At 41.8% G+C, this 16,812-nt stretch overlaps 1 protein-coding gene across 6 annotated transcripts in view; it reads right to left on the reverse strand.

Annotated features, from left to right (window-relative positions):
- The window catches only part of TMEM131L (transmembrane 131 like), an 85,484-nt gene that overhangs the window by 35,525 nt on the left and 33,147 nt on the right, over positions 1 to 16,812 (reverse strand). For 5 of the 6 annotated variants that reach the window (XR_008466846.1, XM_054204338.1, XM_054204336.1 and 2 more), the window contains exons 4-8: positions 13,043 to 13,102; positions 12,005 to 12,128; positions 10,814 to 10,930; positions 8,684 to 8,794; positions 1,793 to 1,870 (exon numbers count right to left, since the gene is read on the reverse strand). Coding sequence is in view for 5 of the 6 variants with exons in the window: in XM_054204338.1 (XP_054060313.1) it covers positions 1,793 to 1,870; positions 8,684 to 8,794; positions 10,814 to 10,930; positions 12,005 to 12,128; positions 13,043 to 13,102 (490 nt within the window). In the remaining variant the exon portion in view is untranslated. Of the gene's footprint in view, positions 1 to 170; positions 336 to 1,792; positions 1,871 to 8,683; positions 8,795 to 10,813; positions 10,931 to 12,004; positions 12,129 to 13,042; positions 13,103 to 16,812 lie in introns of those variants that run through there. The other variant, XM_054204340.1, reaches the window with a different exon arrangement.

The following is a 16,812-nucleotide window of genomic DNA, read 5'->3' on the forward strand; positions in this document are numbered from 1 at the left end:
ACCAAAGTGCTGGCAAAACAGGAGTAATTAGGACCTCTGCTAAAACCTCAGTAGAAACCAAAGACAGTGCAGGTACAGACAGCACAGCAAAAACAAAGACGAAAAACAACTAAAAAGGACACTGAACCTTGAAAGAATGCAAATTTATAAACTGTCTTAGTCAGTCTCACCTCAGGGACTGCAAAACAGTTTCCTTTGTTAAATCCTCTGCCTTCAATAAAATGTGCCATAAACAGACTGATGCATGTGTCTTAATGGTAGGAAGACAGTTCATGTTCACTGGTCTGTTTATAGTTAATTTTTCCAAATCCTGTGTTTTTTGTCTCCATTTCTCACTGAAGTAATTTTAAAAAAACAAACATACATGTACAATTCTTAATAGAAAACACTGTCGCCTGGCTAGAATACTTCAGATAAATACAAATAGGATCTTACTTCCTTCTCTAAGTAGTGGCTGCTGTTACGACAGCAGAGTCTTAGCAACTACAAAGACACGGACACCATTTCGCAAAAAACTAAAGCCAACAAAGCAAAACAAAACTAGACAATCAACAGTGAGTAACAGAAATTTGTGCTGCATCACACCATGAAGGTTGCTAAACTCTGGCTGGGATGCCCTACCAAGAGAATTAATTTGCTCAGGAGAAGGAGGAGGATGACAAGGAGGAGAAGGAGGAGAAAGCCTCCAGCCCTGGCATGTGAAGTGCTCTTGTGAAGTGGCAGTGAAACACCTTCAGCTAATCTGAAGTGCCGCAAGGAGGCACAGGGGGAGTGGGGAAGCATCTCTGGGAATGGGATGCCAGTTCACTGCTCACACAGCGTCAAAGAAACCCTCAGCACTTGAAATGACTGCCAAGAGCAGGAGGAGAGGAGGCCGCTGTGGAGACGGGAGCACAGGGATGGTGTGCCCTCGGGAAGCTCCCATCAAAGAGTGGGCAGCTGCATGACGTGCCATCTCAAGCGCTCAGGTGCATCCCAAGCCCAGCCTTATTCACTGAGGCAATGCACGAATCAAACATGGGAGTAAACCCGCATGGGATCACTGTGGTGTGTAATGCACAGAAAAACAGCTGTGGAGCCTGGGCCTTGCCACACTTGATGAAAGGTGCTGCAGACCACAGCGTGGGCCTGTGTATCTGACCCAAAATTATACCCCATCAAGCACCATCAGCACTGCAAAACAACCCCCATTTACTGTACGAGGACTTTGGGCGGGGGGGGAGAGGAGATTGGGATGGCACTGCCGCAGAGGAGGAGGTGACCTACTGTCCTAAACACTCCGAGCTTTTGGAGGGGGATGTTCTGCTAATGAGCTCGCCCCTCCTCAGCTCTGCCCAGCGCCAAGGCCACCTTCAAAGGCTCCCAAGCACACAGCCCAGACAACCCCAGCTGCAGCCTCCCAGCCTGTTTGTCAGTAGGAGCCAGAAACTTGGGAAACGTTTCTGGAGAAAGGAAATTACAGGAATATAAACACTTTTGTCCTCCATCTCAGTAATACAACACCTACACATTAAAACACTTAGCCTGTTGGGTTGGGGTTTTTTTGGGGGGGATGTTGGGTGTCTTTTTCCATCTCCCCCTCTCCTAAAGGTCATAGTGTGATGCGTGTGACATTTAATTTATACCACAGGGTATGGTTTTATACAAGCACAGCTAAAAGCACAATTACCCTTTAAACTGAGACATTGGAAATTGCACTGTTGATAAACTTTTAGAGCTCTGGGAAGTGCCCCTCTAAACTTGGATTAAAATAAGAAGACTTAAATAGATATAAAATAATAATAAAACATACCTTAACTTGCTGATATGCGTCATTGGGTAAACTGCATTCAAGGTGAACACGTAAAAGGCTGGCATTCATAGTTTCTGCCTGCAAGAAAGAAGAGTGCAGAAAACTTCAAGCATATTGCTTCAAAAGATGTTACTGTATAAATTCAATTCACACACTGCAACTTATAAACTGTTTCTGCATATGCATGACACAGAAACGTGTGAAAATTTTTTAAAATACAATTAATCTGTACCATAGGCCAGCAATCAATCTTCAGTTCTCAGGAACTTCATCAATACCTACTTAGTTATCAAACTATTATTATACATGAGTATTAAATATTTATACAGCATCAACATGAGCAACTCTTACAAACTTTCGTATGTCAATAAAGCGTATTCAACAGAACCTTTTTTGTTTAACATAAAAGCTGCTTTCCTACTTTTCTGTATATTTTCTTTGCTGATTGGATACTGAAATACAGTTGCTAGGCCAAGAACATAATGCTTCTTGGACATGATCTGCTATGTAGGCTTCATGCCAAAATGGACAGACAGAAAATACTTGTTTGCCTTGTTATTGATTGGAAATGGAAAAGAAAAGAAAAGAAAAGAAAAGATGACATTGACTGTGCCAGCTTGTAAAGCACTCAAAATCTAACGGGACAACAGTGCCGACAAAGCCAAGCATAGTTCATGAAAGCTATCTGGAAATCTTCACAGCCAAATTACTTGCACAAATTGCTCAGCCACTGTATCTTGATTCTAAATTTAAAAGAATAAATAAATAAAAATTCAGAATGACAGACCTGTCACTCTATCAGTGCCTTTATTACAGCATTCGTGTGGACACCCCCCTCCCCGTTTCTCTTGCGATACTGATGTAGAACACACACGCCCCATTTCTCTTGCAATACTGAATTAAGTATCTGAGTGGGGTATCTGCAGGTGCAAGTTCTGAAGGTGTCGATGCAAATGACTTCAAAGAATTTCAATAATTTCATGCTGAAAAGTGAAACTGTGAAGAAAAATTTTCTAAGTATCCAATACTCTATTTCGTATCTCCCTGGGACAGACAGAAGGGTGCAGGGTGCACCGGAGCAGAGCATAGATTTACTACATGCATGGCATTTCACGGGCTCCGGCGTTATAAATGCACAGCCAAAAGCAAGCCAACACACATCCTGCACTCCCGATTCAACCGGATTTCATACCGAAATGACTGGGGCTTCACACAAGAGGGCGATGTAACCTCTGCAAAGGTGGTTAGCAGCGACCCAAACTCTGTCCCCAGGGCAGCCCTCCGGGGACGCGAACTCCTGCCACCTCCTTTCTTTTTTACAAATGCTTTTGTCCTCATCAAATTTTGAGGGCAGAAAAAACACCCATTTGATTCCAAAGCATTCATCACTCATGGCCATGACTGCTAGTGGAGTTTTAATGAGTCAGTAAGACAAAAAGAACAACTTTGGGGGTTGCTTTTCTGGTCAGATAAATCTTGGTGCTTAATTTCCCTTCTCAGTGGTTCTTGAGAGAACACTACCACTTTCACTTTCATGGTCCTAAATAAGAAGTTGTTAGGCCTTATTCAATGCCATTGTAGTTTAAAGTAGTTTAAGACCCCACACCCCTATAAAAAAAAATTTGCTAAATCACATTTTTCCAATTTTTTTTAAACTTGACTTTTCTCTACATAGGAAACTGCTGTTATCTTAAAATTGAAGCCACTAATATAACATGCACAGAGGGGAAAAAAAGTTACTTGGTTGTATTTGATGTTGATCTGTTTTCTACAGGGATTCTGTATTTCTCATTGTGAAGCTATCTTCAGAAAAGGAAAAGGGTTTTCATTTATCTAAGGCAGACAATAGATGCATAACTGTCATGCCTTCTATCTTACAACACTGGTAGGATGGCTGTGTTAACCATAAAGAGAAGATAAAAGTATCTGAGAAGAAAACACTGTCTGAAGCAGAGTTTCCAAGAAGACAAACCCAGGACCATGTCCCCATCTCCCAGCAGTGCAAGCACTCCGTTTACACTGTAAATATCACTGCCTATGAATCAGAGCAGAAAGCCAAGTTATGCAGCGTATGTTTGCACCAGAGGAGAACAGAGAAGGAGAGGCATGGCAGACGGGGGAAAGTTAGAAAGAGCGCTGCAGCGCAGTACAAACCCTGCCCCTTCATTACCTGCTGCCTCTATTTTGTATTAGAATCATAGAATTGTTAGGGTTGGAAGGGATATTAAAGATCATCTAGTTCCAACCCCCCTGCCATGGGCAGGGACACCTCCCACTAGACCAGGTTGCTCAGAGCCCCATCCAGCCTGGCCTGGAACACTTCCAGGGATGGGGCAGCCACAGCTTCTCTGGGCAACCTGTTCCAGTGTCTCACCACCCTCACGGTGAAGAACTTCTTCCTAACGTCCAGTCTGCATCGACCCATCTCTAGTTTTAATCCATTCCCTCTAGTCCTACCATTACCCGACATCCTAAAAAGTCCCTCACCAGCTTTCTTCTAGGCCCCCTTAAGATACTGGTAGGCCACTATAAGGGTCTCCTCGGAGCCGTCTTTTCTCCAGACTGAACAACCCCAGCTCTCTCTGTCTGTCCTCATAGGAGAGGTGCTCCAGCCCTCTGATCATCCTCGTGGCCCTTCTCTGGACACGTTCCAGCACATCCATATCTTTCTTGTAGTAGGGGGTCCAGAATTGGACGCAGTACTCCAGGTGGGGTAGTACATACTTGCACGTACACACACTCGGCACCCACAAATCCTGTATGAACTTAAGGGAGAAATCTGATAGAAGCCACACGAATGAAACTCTTTTAACAGTTTTGGTTAAGTTCTTACATTTAAATTTTAAAGAAACAGAGGCCTCTTTCAAAAACACCCTAAAAACTTGAACTATCTGACCTGCAAGGAGCCCCACTCTCGTGGCAAAGGTCTAGGATTCTCGGTGGGGGGACACTACAGCAGGTGATTACTTAGGAAATAACTCATCAAAAGAGAGACAGCATCAACAGGATAGCTGGCATAGGCCAGCTCAACAGCCACCAAGCAACCACAGACCCAAGGTCACTTTTAGGGGGAGAATTCCTTATTCTGCCTTAGGTGCCCTGTCAATCAGACATGGCTCTATACAAGATTTTCACAGAGATATTCTTGCATCATTATCAAGACTATGGGGTCCAAATCACTTGCTGGAGTTTGGCTACAACATAATTAAAAAAACCCTCAAGCACTGAATAAGCCTCCCCCTCTTCCTGCAGGCTGATACTTTTTTTCTGTCCTGGATAGTGTCTGGCCCTAGAGAGCTATTTCCACTCTGAACGCTGTTAATAAGCTGTCCCTATAATAATGATTCAGCAGAGTTTCATCAGTTTTTTGCAGGCAGTTATCAGGATGGCACACCAAGAAAACTCTACCGTCCTACTACCTTCCCTTTCCACACCCAAGCACCATACTTGCACGCATTTGCTTCTCTGACCCTCTGTCCACCGGCACAAAACATAGCTTAAGGGGTCTTGGGCTCCTGCCAGCACTTAAAGTATTTCCCATGCCGTTGGTTCATAAACCCCAAACTCCTGTGTGGAGTCAGCAGTGATGCCTGTGTCTCCTACGATAAGACAATCCACCCTGTAGGTCACTCCTCCACTGACATTTCCAGTGTGTGCGTACAGCACTTTGAACACAACGAGGCAGTGATGTAGCTGCCCTGTTTGTTAGTGCCATCCAACTACTAAACAATGCCAAAAAACAGGCAAACTGGAGGAAAGACTCCATCCAGAAGCTGGGTAAACAAAGATGACCTATATGGGCTCCACCATCTGTTACGGCTTAGTGGTAACTAGCCGCTGCTGAATGGCCACGTGGACATACTATGAATTCACAGTGTTGGACACAGCCTCTTCTTTCCTCCCGATGAGTGAGCCCAGAAAGCCTGGGATCCAGGAGCACAGCCAGAGCATGCCGATCCTGAACCCTTCAAAAGCTGAAACTTTGTAAAGAGTGACAGAAAGAGGGTGAAATTCAACAGTAAAAAAGGCAACTTTGTCTTTCTTTTTCTTTTCTTATTAATCACAAGCTTTTCTGCTAAAAAATCCTGGGGGAATGATGAATAAAAAAGGAAGACTGGCGTACCTTAGCCTATTAAAAGGATAAAAACAATCCGCAAAATGAATGCAAGTTAATTTTCCACAAAAAATACAAACACAAACCTATTGCATATTGTATTTCCAATGGAAATACTACTGTACAGGTCAATTTTTACCTATAGTCCCCAGGGATAAATAATATTTCCAAGATACATGCTCTGTAGAGGCAAAATTTCATCCATATTTCCGTGTACAATTCTGGCCATTCACTTTCAAAAGAAATTTTTACAAATTGGAGAAGCTGCAGAAAGGGGTTGATAGTTTGGTTAAGAAATGGACAGCCCATCACTAATGAAGATACTACAGAGCATGGACTGTTGAGCTTGGCAAAGCAAAAGCTGAAAGATGCAATGCCACCTACAAATGCCTCTGAGTAAAAGCATCAGAAACAGGAAGAGTTATATAAACTAAATGCATTATCTTAACAAGCAAATATAAACCGTCCACAAAGCAATTCAGATTGGAAGTCAGATGTAGGTTTCCAACCGTCAAAGGAGTAAGAACAAGTATTAGGGGCTATGGTAACAATGCCTCCAGCAGTTCTGAGAAGCAGTTTTACCAAGCACATGATGGGACTAAATCACGTTAGCTTTCTGGCCTTGATGATCAAGGATGTCAGTATTACCAAGCAGCTTAAACGCAACCACCTCTAAAACAGAAGACAATAGAGTAAAAAAATAGACGCACACCATGCAGCACTCGGTGAGCTTCCTCACAGATTTCCAAGCAGTATCAGTAGACTTCAGAGGTAGGGATACCTTTAGCATATCGAACTAGACATTGCTGCCCAAGGTTACAACTCATTCATCCCAAGATGACAAGGGATGCGTAAATGAGGCTTACGCTCTCCTGAATTACACTGGTATTTTACTTCAGTTAAAAATTAACAGGGGAAAGCAAATGTGCACAGTTAAGTGAGTATGACTGGTTTGGTTTAAATGCTTTTTTTCACTACAAATCTCCATCGCATGTTTAATAGTTAGGTATCCTTAAGTTTGCACATGTGTAGTCACTCACTCAAACCTCATAGACCTCTCTTCCTTCCGTAGCTTCTGAGCCTAAAATATAAACTGGACAAAACAGAATCATACTAACTTTTATGGTATCTGGATCAGAATATTAGTAGGGTAAATTGAAGGAGGCACTTCTGGAAAGAACAGCTATCTGTAGAACAACATTTTTCTAAAAGGAACCCAAACTTGAGCCATAAGCTCCTCTTCAGCTTTTAGATCTTGTCTACAGTCTTCAACAGCTGAGGAGCCTGTCCCACTGCCTCAGCCTTTCTGCTCAAACCAGTGACATTCAGTGAACTGAAGAGTAATTCCTCCATCGTAGCCAGGCACAGGAAAATGACACCCAGAGCTAAGAGAACTGAGTCAACACTCTCTCACAACTCATCTCCTGTGACAAGACTGGTGCCGGGTGGCACCATGCTGCACTGCCAAACGTGACCTCAAGCTTGTAATCTAGAGAAATAAAGCATAGGAAAACGTTCCTTGCTATGCAATAAGGAAAATGTCAAATGCTCCCCAAAACTTTTCTCCTCAGGAATTGGGACAGAAGTGTGAAGCAGCAGAGTCTGCATCCAGGCTTCAGACACTACCTGACAACAACCCATTGAGTTAGATGCGAAGATGCAGAGACACATGTCACGAACAGCATCTAAAAAACCCTTCTCAGTTCTATCCCTAGCACCCCAAATTACAAAACCTGAAGATTTTTGGTTCCTTCATAAGAGTCTGTGTATGCCCAGAAGCAAGCACAGTTGAATGATTACAGGAAAGAGACTAGTACAGAGAAAAAGAACGGAAGAGAAGGAAATGGTGCATTATCCTTGGGTAGAGGTAAGATTGACCTAACGTATACATAGCAGACTGAAAAACACAATCTGAGCTGAGAATTTTTCTCAGGTAGAACAGAAGAACACATCACAAAGGCAATCAAAGCAGCTTACATTTAGATAAAAAATTAAATTCTGTTACGTGCCAAGATATTCCAAATACGTTTTTGAAAAAACTAAATTGGTGTACAATCCAAAAGAAAATTTGAAAAATCCATTTTCCTAGTTAGTTATTCACTTGAAAGGTTCTGTATGGCCTGGAAGGCTATGAGAATACCTGCAACTGCAACCAAATGGGAGAAATCATTAAAGCTTCTTCCAATTGCAACAGTTATGCCTTGTAAATCTACCTTGCTGTATCCTCCACAGCTTCCTGCTCTAGTCAAGCTGAGGTAAGCAAAGCTGGTATCTTCACCACTGATACAGTCCAGTTGGACTCCCAGCTCTCGTTCTCATCCATGAAGCATGCCGTGCTTTTTAACCATGGCAAACTGTTGGTGCAGCCCTGCTGTGAACTGTCACAGGGAATGGGTCTCAAGTAAAAAGCAGAATAAACCAAAACAGCTACCCCCGCCCCAGCTTTATAGTACAGTGGGGTTTTTTCAGGACAGAATAATTCTCCAGTTTAGTTCAGAGCAGGGCCTCACAAATAATTTTGTCAGCACAACTGAGAGGACAGCACACCACAGGAGCATGAATGAGAACAAGTGGGAATAGTTTAAATGCCAAAGACTGTCTCATAAAACCAGAACACCAGCTGATCACAGTAGCCCTGTATCTTGCGACCTCTCTCCTGCAGTCACTGGTACTTGGACTTTTTGATAACGTTCCTCGCATCCCAACAATCTGAGGACAAAAACCTTTTATGGCTAAGAAGATTTATGTTTCATCTCCATTTGAAATGTATACTGTACCAGTGTGTGTGATGCCTGGATGTTCTGAATGTGTGGAAGCAGTAAGTAGGCGTTTGCTAGCTGCACTCTAGGTTCTTCTGGAGAAGACATCAGAGTTCCCGTTCCAAAAACCTGGTGTTAAAAAAAAGGTCATTACATCTAGTCAACATCTAGCATTTCAGTTATCACACTAACATGCAAAAACATTTTGCCAATAACAACAATCTTCCCAAGAAACAGATCAGTTTTTCACATTAGATTCTTTTAAAAGACAATTTATAAAGATCTAGTTTGGAAAGTAACTATACACATAAATGGCACTTCAGCATCTTCCCTCATTCAGGCACCATTACAAAAACAAAACAAAGCACTCATCAGCAGAGCATCAGGTTATCTCAAACAGAAACTATCTAAACTCTCTTACTATTCTTCAGACAATTACAATACACATATCACCACTTTGCAGTGCAATAATTTCTGGAAAAACTTTGTTACTAGTCCAATTGCAATTGAATTAAATACCTTCGCCTTAAAAATTTAGTAAAATATTTTTTGATCATTTTAATTTTTAAGTCTGCAGTTTTCAGAGCACTATAAGACTTGCAAGTTGAATGTCTTTACTGCATTCATATTTGGCTCCACCAAGACTAGTTTATGACAATGAGATGCAAGATAACGGGAAAAAAAATCATTAGAAGTTAAGAAAAATGCCTTGGGGTTTTTTCACTTGTATGCAAAGATTTATTTTTTTTTTAATAGCAAAAAATACACGTTTTTAATTAAGAGGACAATACAATGCATTCTGTGTTCACTGAAGATCTCTGACTACAGACAGAAAATATCACATCAAAGGGAATGTGCTATTATTTTTTTAATGGAGGCATTTACAAGTATATCTTACTATAATGGTACCTATTCTCCTTTTGGGTGGGCCTTCTGTACGTACTCTTGCATAAATGCTTTAGAAACATCAAACATGTTTCAAGGCTTTTGGGCTCCCAAAAGCACTGTAAGTGTGCATCAACCACTCAAATTATGCCCGATTTTGAAACTCTTAAACCTAATGCAAACCAAAATCATGGGCTCTGTTTCAGGTGGCTGGTGAAACTGTCCATGAAAACCAGTCCGTTACTGATTTTAGCAGTAGTCCAACAGGAGATAAACATTGTTTGGTGGCACTGACAACTGCTTCGCCACAACTTGTTGATAAAAGGCCCTGGCCGAGCTGACCGAACAATACATCAAGGGGTCAGGAATGAGTGCAAGGAGAGGAGAGATGTCAAAAAGAAAAGGTGAATCACTCTATAATGCACTCTTTCCTCATCCTTGATGAAAATTTCCTGACAAATGTTGCATTACTTCTAAGAAATAATAAATAAATGCAACATTTGTACTAAAAAAACCATGTATTTCAATTGAACTTACCTATTGCTTCAATTTAAGGAGCTCTGTTTTCCAGCACAGTACCAAAATACGGGAATGGAATAGCTGGATGGTTGATTAAAGTTGGTGTTGTTTTTAGATCACCGAATTCAGAGTTAGATTTTTCTTTAACAAATTAATAAAAGCAAAGGATTTGGAGTACATGACGTCCCTTATAAAAATTAAAAAAGCTTAAGACTTGCATGAATCCACTAGTTAATCAGACAATAAATAGACAGCTTTAATGCACAACCATTATTTCTATGTTCATGTTTTAAGCACCTAAACCTCTCACCCTGTGCTACATCCCCCATGTGTTTACATAAAATCCTGCAGAGTAGCTGAAAACCACCTAAACCACCTAAAATATTTCCTAAATAGGTTTTTCATGACAAATGCATTCCAGCACAGCACAGTCTAGACTGCAGTATTATATGAAATCAACTAGTAGTGACAGCACCACGATCTTTTAAGTGCACACCTACAAATACGTTTAAGTTTTACTTAAACAAGTAGCACCACTAGCAGTAGTAATTTTAACCATATACATGTATGAGGGATCATGAGACTAGCAAGATCTGGTAAAAGGAATGAATTGTAAACATTACTTCACCTGATTTGTTTCAGGAATTCAATGAACTCTGAAAGTTTCTAAGTTCAAGAAGTACGAAAATCAGTTTTTAAAACACAAGTAAATCCAGAACTCAAGCTAAAAATAAGAGTAGCTACCTGATATGAAAGTACTCCATGAGATGAGGTATTTATAAATAATGAGCTTTCAATACTGCCTTCTTCTGTTGGCAGGAAGAGTACTCTGAAAGAAATTTTTCCCATCGCTGGAATCACCTGCAGAGACCACAAAGAATCTTACTTGCTTGGTGCCAGTGATCACAGTACCCACCATTCAGTCGCACGGCCCAACAGGCATTCCCCACATGTACACCCCTATCCGTAGATCCCACTAAGTAGAACCTCAGCCCTGAGAAGTTTCACGTCTCCCCAACTCTCGACTCTTACTACAGAGAAGACCTGAGACCATGCAGCAACTCGCCATATTATGGCTAGAGTTTCTCAGCTAGCTCAGGCCTCATCAGTCAAGACTCTTTTTTGCAGGAGAAGTTAATCATGCAGCACTGACAGCCTCTGCGTGCACAGAAACGCTTCCCTGCATATAGGCACCTATTACAAAGTGAATCAATCCTCACTGTGATATATAGTCAAATGAGTCAAAGCTGAACTCAGGCAACACAATTAGTAACCAAATAGGTCTAACTGAAAGAACAATGACGTTTATGTCTGCACAGTAGTATCCATTCAGCCACAGTAAAAATAACACATCAGATGAAAGCATAATAAAAACCCTTCGCACATCAGCACAGGATAAAATCTGGGCTTCATCAAACTGAGATCACAGTGATTCATTCTTAACGTGCATTATATTGTTATACATCGTTAAACAAAATTCAGAGTTAAAATAATGGTCTTAGATCATAAGGCAATTACACTTATAATTGCAATACAAAATGCATAAAACATTTCACTGCAGCTTTTTTTGAGGAATATACAAGACCATTCAAAAGACTGAAAATTCAAGGCTGTGAAACACCCACATGCCTGTGGATTACTGCATAATGCTGCATAGAGCAGAATGAGATTTAAACAGCCGCTCTAACACTGAAAAATTCTTCTCTTTCTCTGTTACTGTAAAACACATTTCCTACTGTAGGTTTTGGATGTCTTCTCCCTTACCACTCTAAGTAGAAATGAGCAAAAAAAAAAATGGTAGCAAAACAGAAAAAAGTTGGAGGTCCTACAAAAAAGCACAAAGAGAAAACAGAGAATGAAAAGCTTAGGCCAAAGGAAGCACGAAGGCTTGGCACTTAGCCATTACATAGTTTCCAAAAGTACATCAACACTCACCCAGCTATGAGCAGGAGACACATGAAACTGTCTAGTAGCTGTAAACACTGAATTCACTACAACTTCTCTATCTCTACTAGGGTTGTAGGCATGCAGCATTTTAGCTCTGGGTAACCCCAGTAATCTAAAAGAGGGGAAAAAAGAGAAAGAAATTATTCACTTTATAAGCACAGGCAATGCATAAAAAAGGCAACAAAACCAAATCACTCTAAAACATGACATTTCCTAGTTGTAACTATTCTTTGGAAACATGCCAAACAAATTTTGCCCTTTAGTATACAAAGGCAAATAAGTAACATTGGGATGTGATAGGTGCACTTAGCCAAAACTTATTTGAGTCACCAGGAGTTCAAGAAAAAAACCCAACCTTTAGGAGGCACAACGTTTTGAATAAAAAAGTTTAAATAACCAAAGTCTTGTTTTGTCAGCTAAAGCAACGATTCTTACAAGGCTTTTACTTTAGCTAATACATCCTAAAACCAGCATCTTATGAATTCATTCTGTGCGTCCTCTGAAACATTCCTTTAACTCACAAGGGAACTGTGTTTTTTTTCAGTTACTGATAGACCAAAGGATGATTATCCTTTAGGAATAATTTTTAAGGTTCCCTTAGAGGAGAACTAAAAAAAAAAATAAAAAAATCTCAAGTATGCTACCAGTATGTTTTGCCTGGGACTTTCAGGATTTTATTTTCAGAAGTTAAAGGAAGCAACAAGTTCCCCCTCCACTAGGAAGGCAATTTTTCAAGAAATAAAGAACTAGCACGAAGAACTGATTTGACATCCATGCAGAATCACCTGAAATGTGCCCAGAATGTGTTACAGTTCCTTATTCCCTTTTTCTCTTTCCTAGAACTATGTTGGTTTTCATTTACAATGTATTGCAAGGCAAGAAACACAACTCCAGCTCTGCAGTAATTACTTACTATTTCTCTCAGAGGATGGCATGATCTAATGCTCTTTACCCAAATATAGCCCAGCGTAGTTGTTCCTCCCTGCTTCGTTATTAATCAAAATAACAATAATGTAAGATACTTACTGCATTCCAAAATGCAGAACTGATGGGTGAAAATGTAAGGCCTTCCCATTTGCTGAGAAGCTGAAAAAAAAGGGAAAAGAAGCCACAATTAATATTTAGTGGCCATGATGCCACACATTGCAGGGAAGGAAGATACATTACAGGCTCTGACTCTTTATATTCTAAACAACCTCTATTTCCAAATCTTTTCATACATCTCTCGCTGCCATAAGACTGGTCTTTTAAGGTTTCCATACAACAGCACATGCTGGAAAGCTCATGCCAATAAAAGCGCAGTTTGAAGATTCCATTTTAGAGGCAATGCTGGCTTGCACAACCTCCCTTCCTTGCACGTATCCCCTCAGACATGCTGATACACCTGTTTATGGGGCTGCGCAGTGAACTACAGAGGCAAAACAGTTCAAAAGTGTCCTGGGGAATGAAAATTACATCAGCATGGAGCAGATCCCCAGTCTCATCAATTCAACATTCACACTAGCACTGGTAAAAGCACACCTGAGAGATGCAGGCGTAGAGGAGTAAATAGCAGCTTGGGCAAAAGCTGACATCAAAAGAAGTGCTTGCCTAGCTCTGGCTTCAATGCAAAAGCCAACTCGTTTCTTATATGCAAAAGAGAGTAAGAAATAACGTGAAACACAGACATCATCATCTTTCCTTTGCCCTAGGAAAATTCACAATAAAGCTCCCATCAGTTCTAGCACATTCTTAACTTATTTCAACATGAATTGATGCCCTGTAACATAGACAGAAATCCCAGGATATCTTCACCGCTTTCTCAATTAAAACTTGTCCTCCACAAGTCCCAACAACCACAGCAGTAAAAAACAAGCCCAGCAATTGTGCATTACATCTACGCACCCAGTGCTATGCTGTTTAAAACCTCCCCAGAAGCAGTCTGCATGATATGTAGCCAGAACCAGTTTCATCTTTACTGGATGACACTAATAAGCATCCTAGCAAGGATGAGTCTGAGAAGGGAGGGACGAACTGTGGTCTCATTAGTTATCCAGCTGCTTTGCATAATGTGTGGTAGTACAGTTAATTGGTCCCTAATTTAAAAATGTAGTTCTGTAACATTACACCTTTAATATATTAAAGTACCTACATAATTCTGTTGTTGTATTCCAAACCAATAGAGACACCATAATTTATTACTAGTTAGGAAAAATCAGGTTTATTATTATGAAAACATTTCTCATACAAGGCAGCAAACTCCCTTGTGCTGTAGCTGAAGGAATGCAATATATCCAGGTAGTGTTTCTGGGGAGCTGCTAGAAAACAGCGAAAAGAACAGATGATGCAGAATTATGAAGTCTGGGTGAATAACAGTCTCCTTCCAACCACCTTGTCTCTGCCCCAGCCAACTCTTGCTCTGCTCCTAGAAACAACGCAGCAACCAGCACCTTCCTTCCCCTTCTAAAAGTCAGCCTCAGAGACGTACCCAGAAGGAAAGTCTGAGTACTGCTGTTGTAAACACACACAAATTAAAATTACTACTAGAGTAAAAGCCTTTGCGGTAAAGCACATTTCTTAAGGGTCCTCAGATCCTTTTCTTTTTATACGCACACACATATATAGCAAAACTAAAGTTAAGCCAGTAGTTTATGCACTACAGTACCACCTTGAACCCCATTACCGCTTAAGTTTCTAGCATTTTACGGGTACTGCTGAAATACTTTTCCCACCAGAAAAAACCTTTGCTGAGAAGGGCAAGAAGCCGAGTGCTCTGCTTTGCCAACTTATGTAATTGGCAGCAGCTCTCCCAGACTTACTAATCTTCCTTCTGGGGAGCTCCAGCAGCACCAGCTCTTTTCCTCTCAGCCCTCGCTCTCTGCAACACGCACCTAACGCCCTGGCTGCAAATGCAGCCATGGATGTAGCAGACAGCATTTCATTCTGTTTGGGTGAACGACGCCATGCTGTGGCGACGGTTCTTAAAAATGCACTGTATTACTACTGCTCAGACAACAATCACAGCAAACCCTCCAGCAGTCAGAAAAGGGGAAAAGCCCTGTGAGAGCAGCAGCAGAGCTGCCAGGGCTGCTGTTCCATTCCTTCTGGAGAAGGCAGCCTGGACCTGGGAAGGGTGAAGCTGAGCCCCAGCTTGCGAACTCGGCAGGCTCTGAGCCGACTCCTGAGCATGGACGTAATGCCAGAGCATCCCCGCACACTACTCCCCAGCAGCCCCAGGAATGCACCCTGTAGTTACAAGACACCCAGCTTCTGCTCTGCACCCCACAAAAGCTGCCGAATTGCTCCAAGCACCAGCCTGGCCCCGAAAGCAGAACTGCCACATTCCTGCAGGGCTGCACTCATAACCCGGCCTGGTGGCCAGATCAAAGGGCCCCTGCACCACTTATCGGCGGCCCCAAAGCAGTGCCAGAAAATAACTCAAGAGCTGAGTTTATTCAACAGCAGGACTAGCAGAAAGGGAAACCTACCACTGTTTTGTTTGTGGGGTTTTCCCCCCCGCCAAGGGAGAAGACAACAGGTTGGAATAGGGGCAGGAAAACAGGCAGGGGATCATTCTGCCCATCACACCTGAACAACCAGGCTGCACTGCAAAGCCCACCGCTATAGAAAGGGACAGGCCCACCTACATTAGAAGTGTAATTCTCCAACGTGTCACCGCAAGTCTCTTAAAGCCAGTGGGAGGCTGGCAGCACACCCTTCTGCATCCCCACGCTCCAAACACAATTCAACACATTCAGATCTCTGCAGGGGATCTGACAGGGAAATAAATGTCAAAGGCAATTTTTTAAGACATTTAAAAGTTGAAGTCCCTTTTTAAAAATCAAACTTCTACTTTTTGGATATTTGTTTTTTATTTAAGAACCTCATCTGACTATTAGATTCACCTCAAATTATACCAAAAATTTCTCTTTTCGCTGCAGATGACACGTCCAAAAAGTACAAGTCATTTCATGAGAATGTTACAGGCCTGGGAAAGACACACAAGTATCAGCCTAAGAATGGAAGCCTTGAAACAACAAATGAGGAGAAACAGTCCTCTTCATAACAGAAAAAGCCTGGTTTCCAAATACTCTTTAATTGCTTTTAAAATCAGCTAACATCACATTAAGCATGCTGCCTAACAAAGATGGACTTCACATTCAACGGCATCGCTCTGTCTTTTCAGGCAGACCAGTCGAACACTTGACTTCTGAATGATAAATGTTGATACAGCAGGTGAATTCCAACATTTCAGGGGACATTTTTATGCACGAGTGAACAGAACTGGAGGGAAATGGGAGAAAGAAATAGAAGAGGGGAAGGGAATTACTGGCAACTACTTTAAACACTATGCAGCAATTGCTTTTGTATCAAAAAAGCTCGTTTAACTAGTCATCTAACTATTATCATAGTACGGTTTGGGTTGGAAGGGACCTTTAAAGGTCATCTAGTCCAGCTCCCCTGCAATGAGCAGGGGCATCTTCAAATAGATCAGGTTCCTCAAAGCCCCGTCCAACCTGACCTGGAATGCGTCCATGGATGGGTGTCCTGGTTTCCGCAGGGTCCGGCAGGGACACAGGTGTTCCACCCCATGTGAGCCATGCCCACTTGGAGCTTCGGGGAGGGGACAGGAAGTCGATGCTTGGAGCAGGTGGGGGTCCTGGGTCCAGTGGGTGAGCAGCGGTTCCATAATCGTATTTGTATATTCCTCTATCCGTGTTAATGTTGTTGTTCCCTTGTTCCTTTTGCTGTTCTGTTAAATTGCCTTTGTCTCAACCCACGAGTTTTGCCTTTTTCTTCCGATTCTTTCCCATATT

Source organism: Rissa tridactyla, chromosome 5 (assembly GCF_028500815.1).
Source record: "Rissa tridactyla isolate bRisTri1 chromosome 5, bRisTri1.patW.cur.20221130, whole genome shotgun sequence".
NCBI classification, from domain to species: Eukaryota; Metazoa; Chordata; class Aves; order Charadriiformes; family Laridae; genus Rissa; species Rissa tridactyla.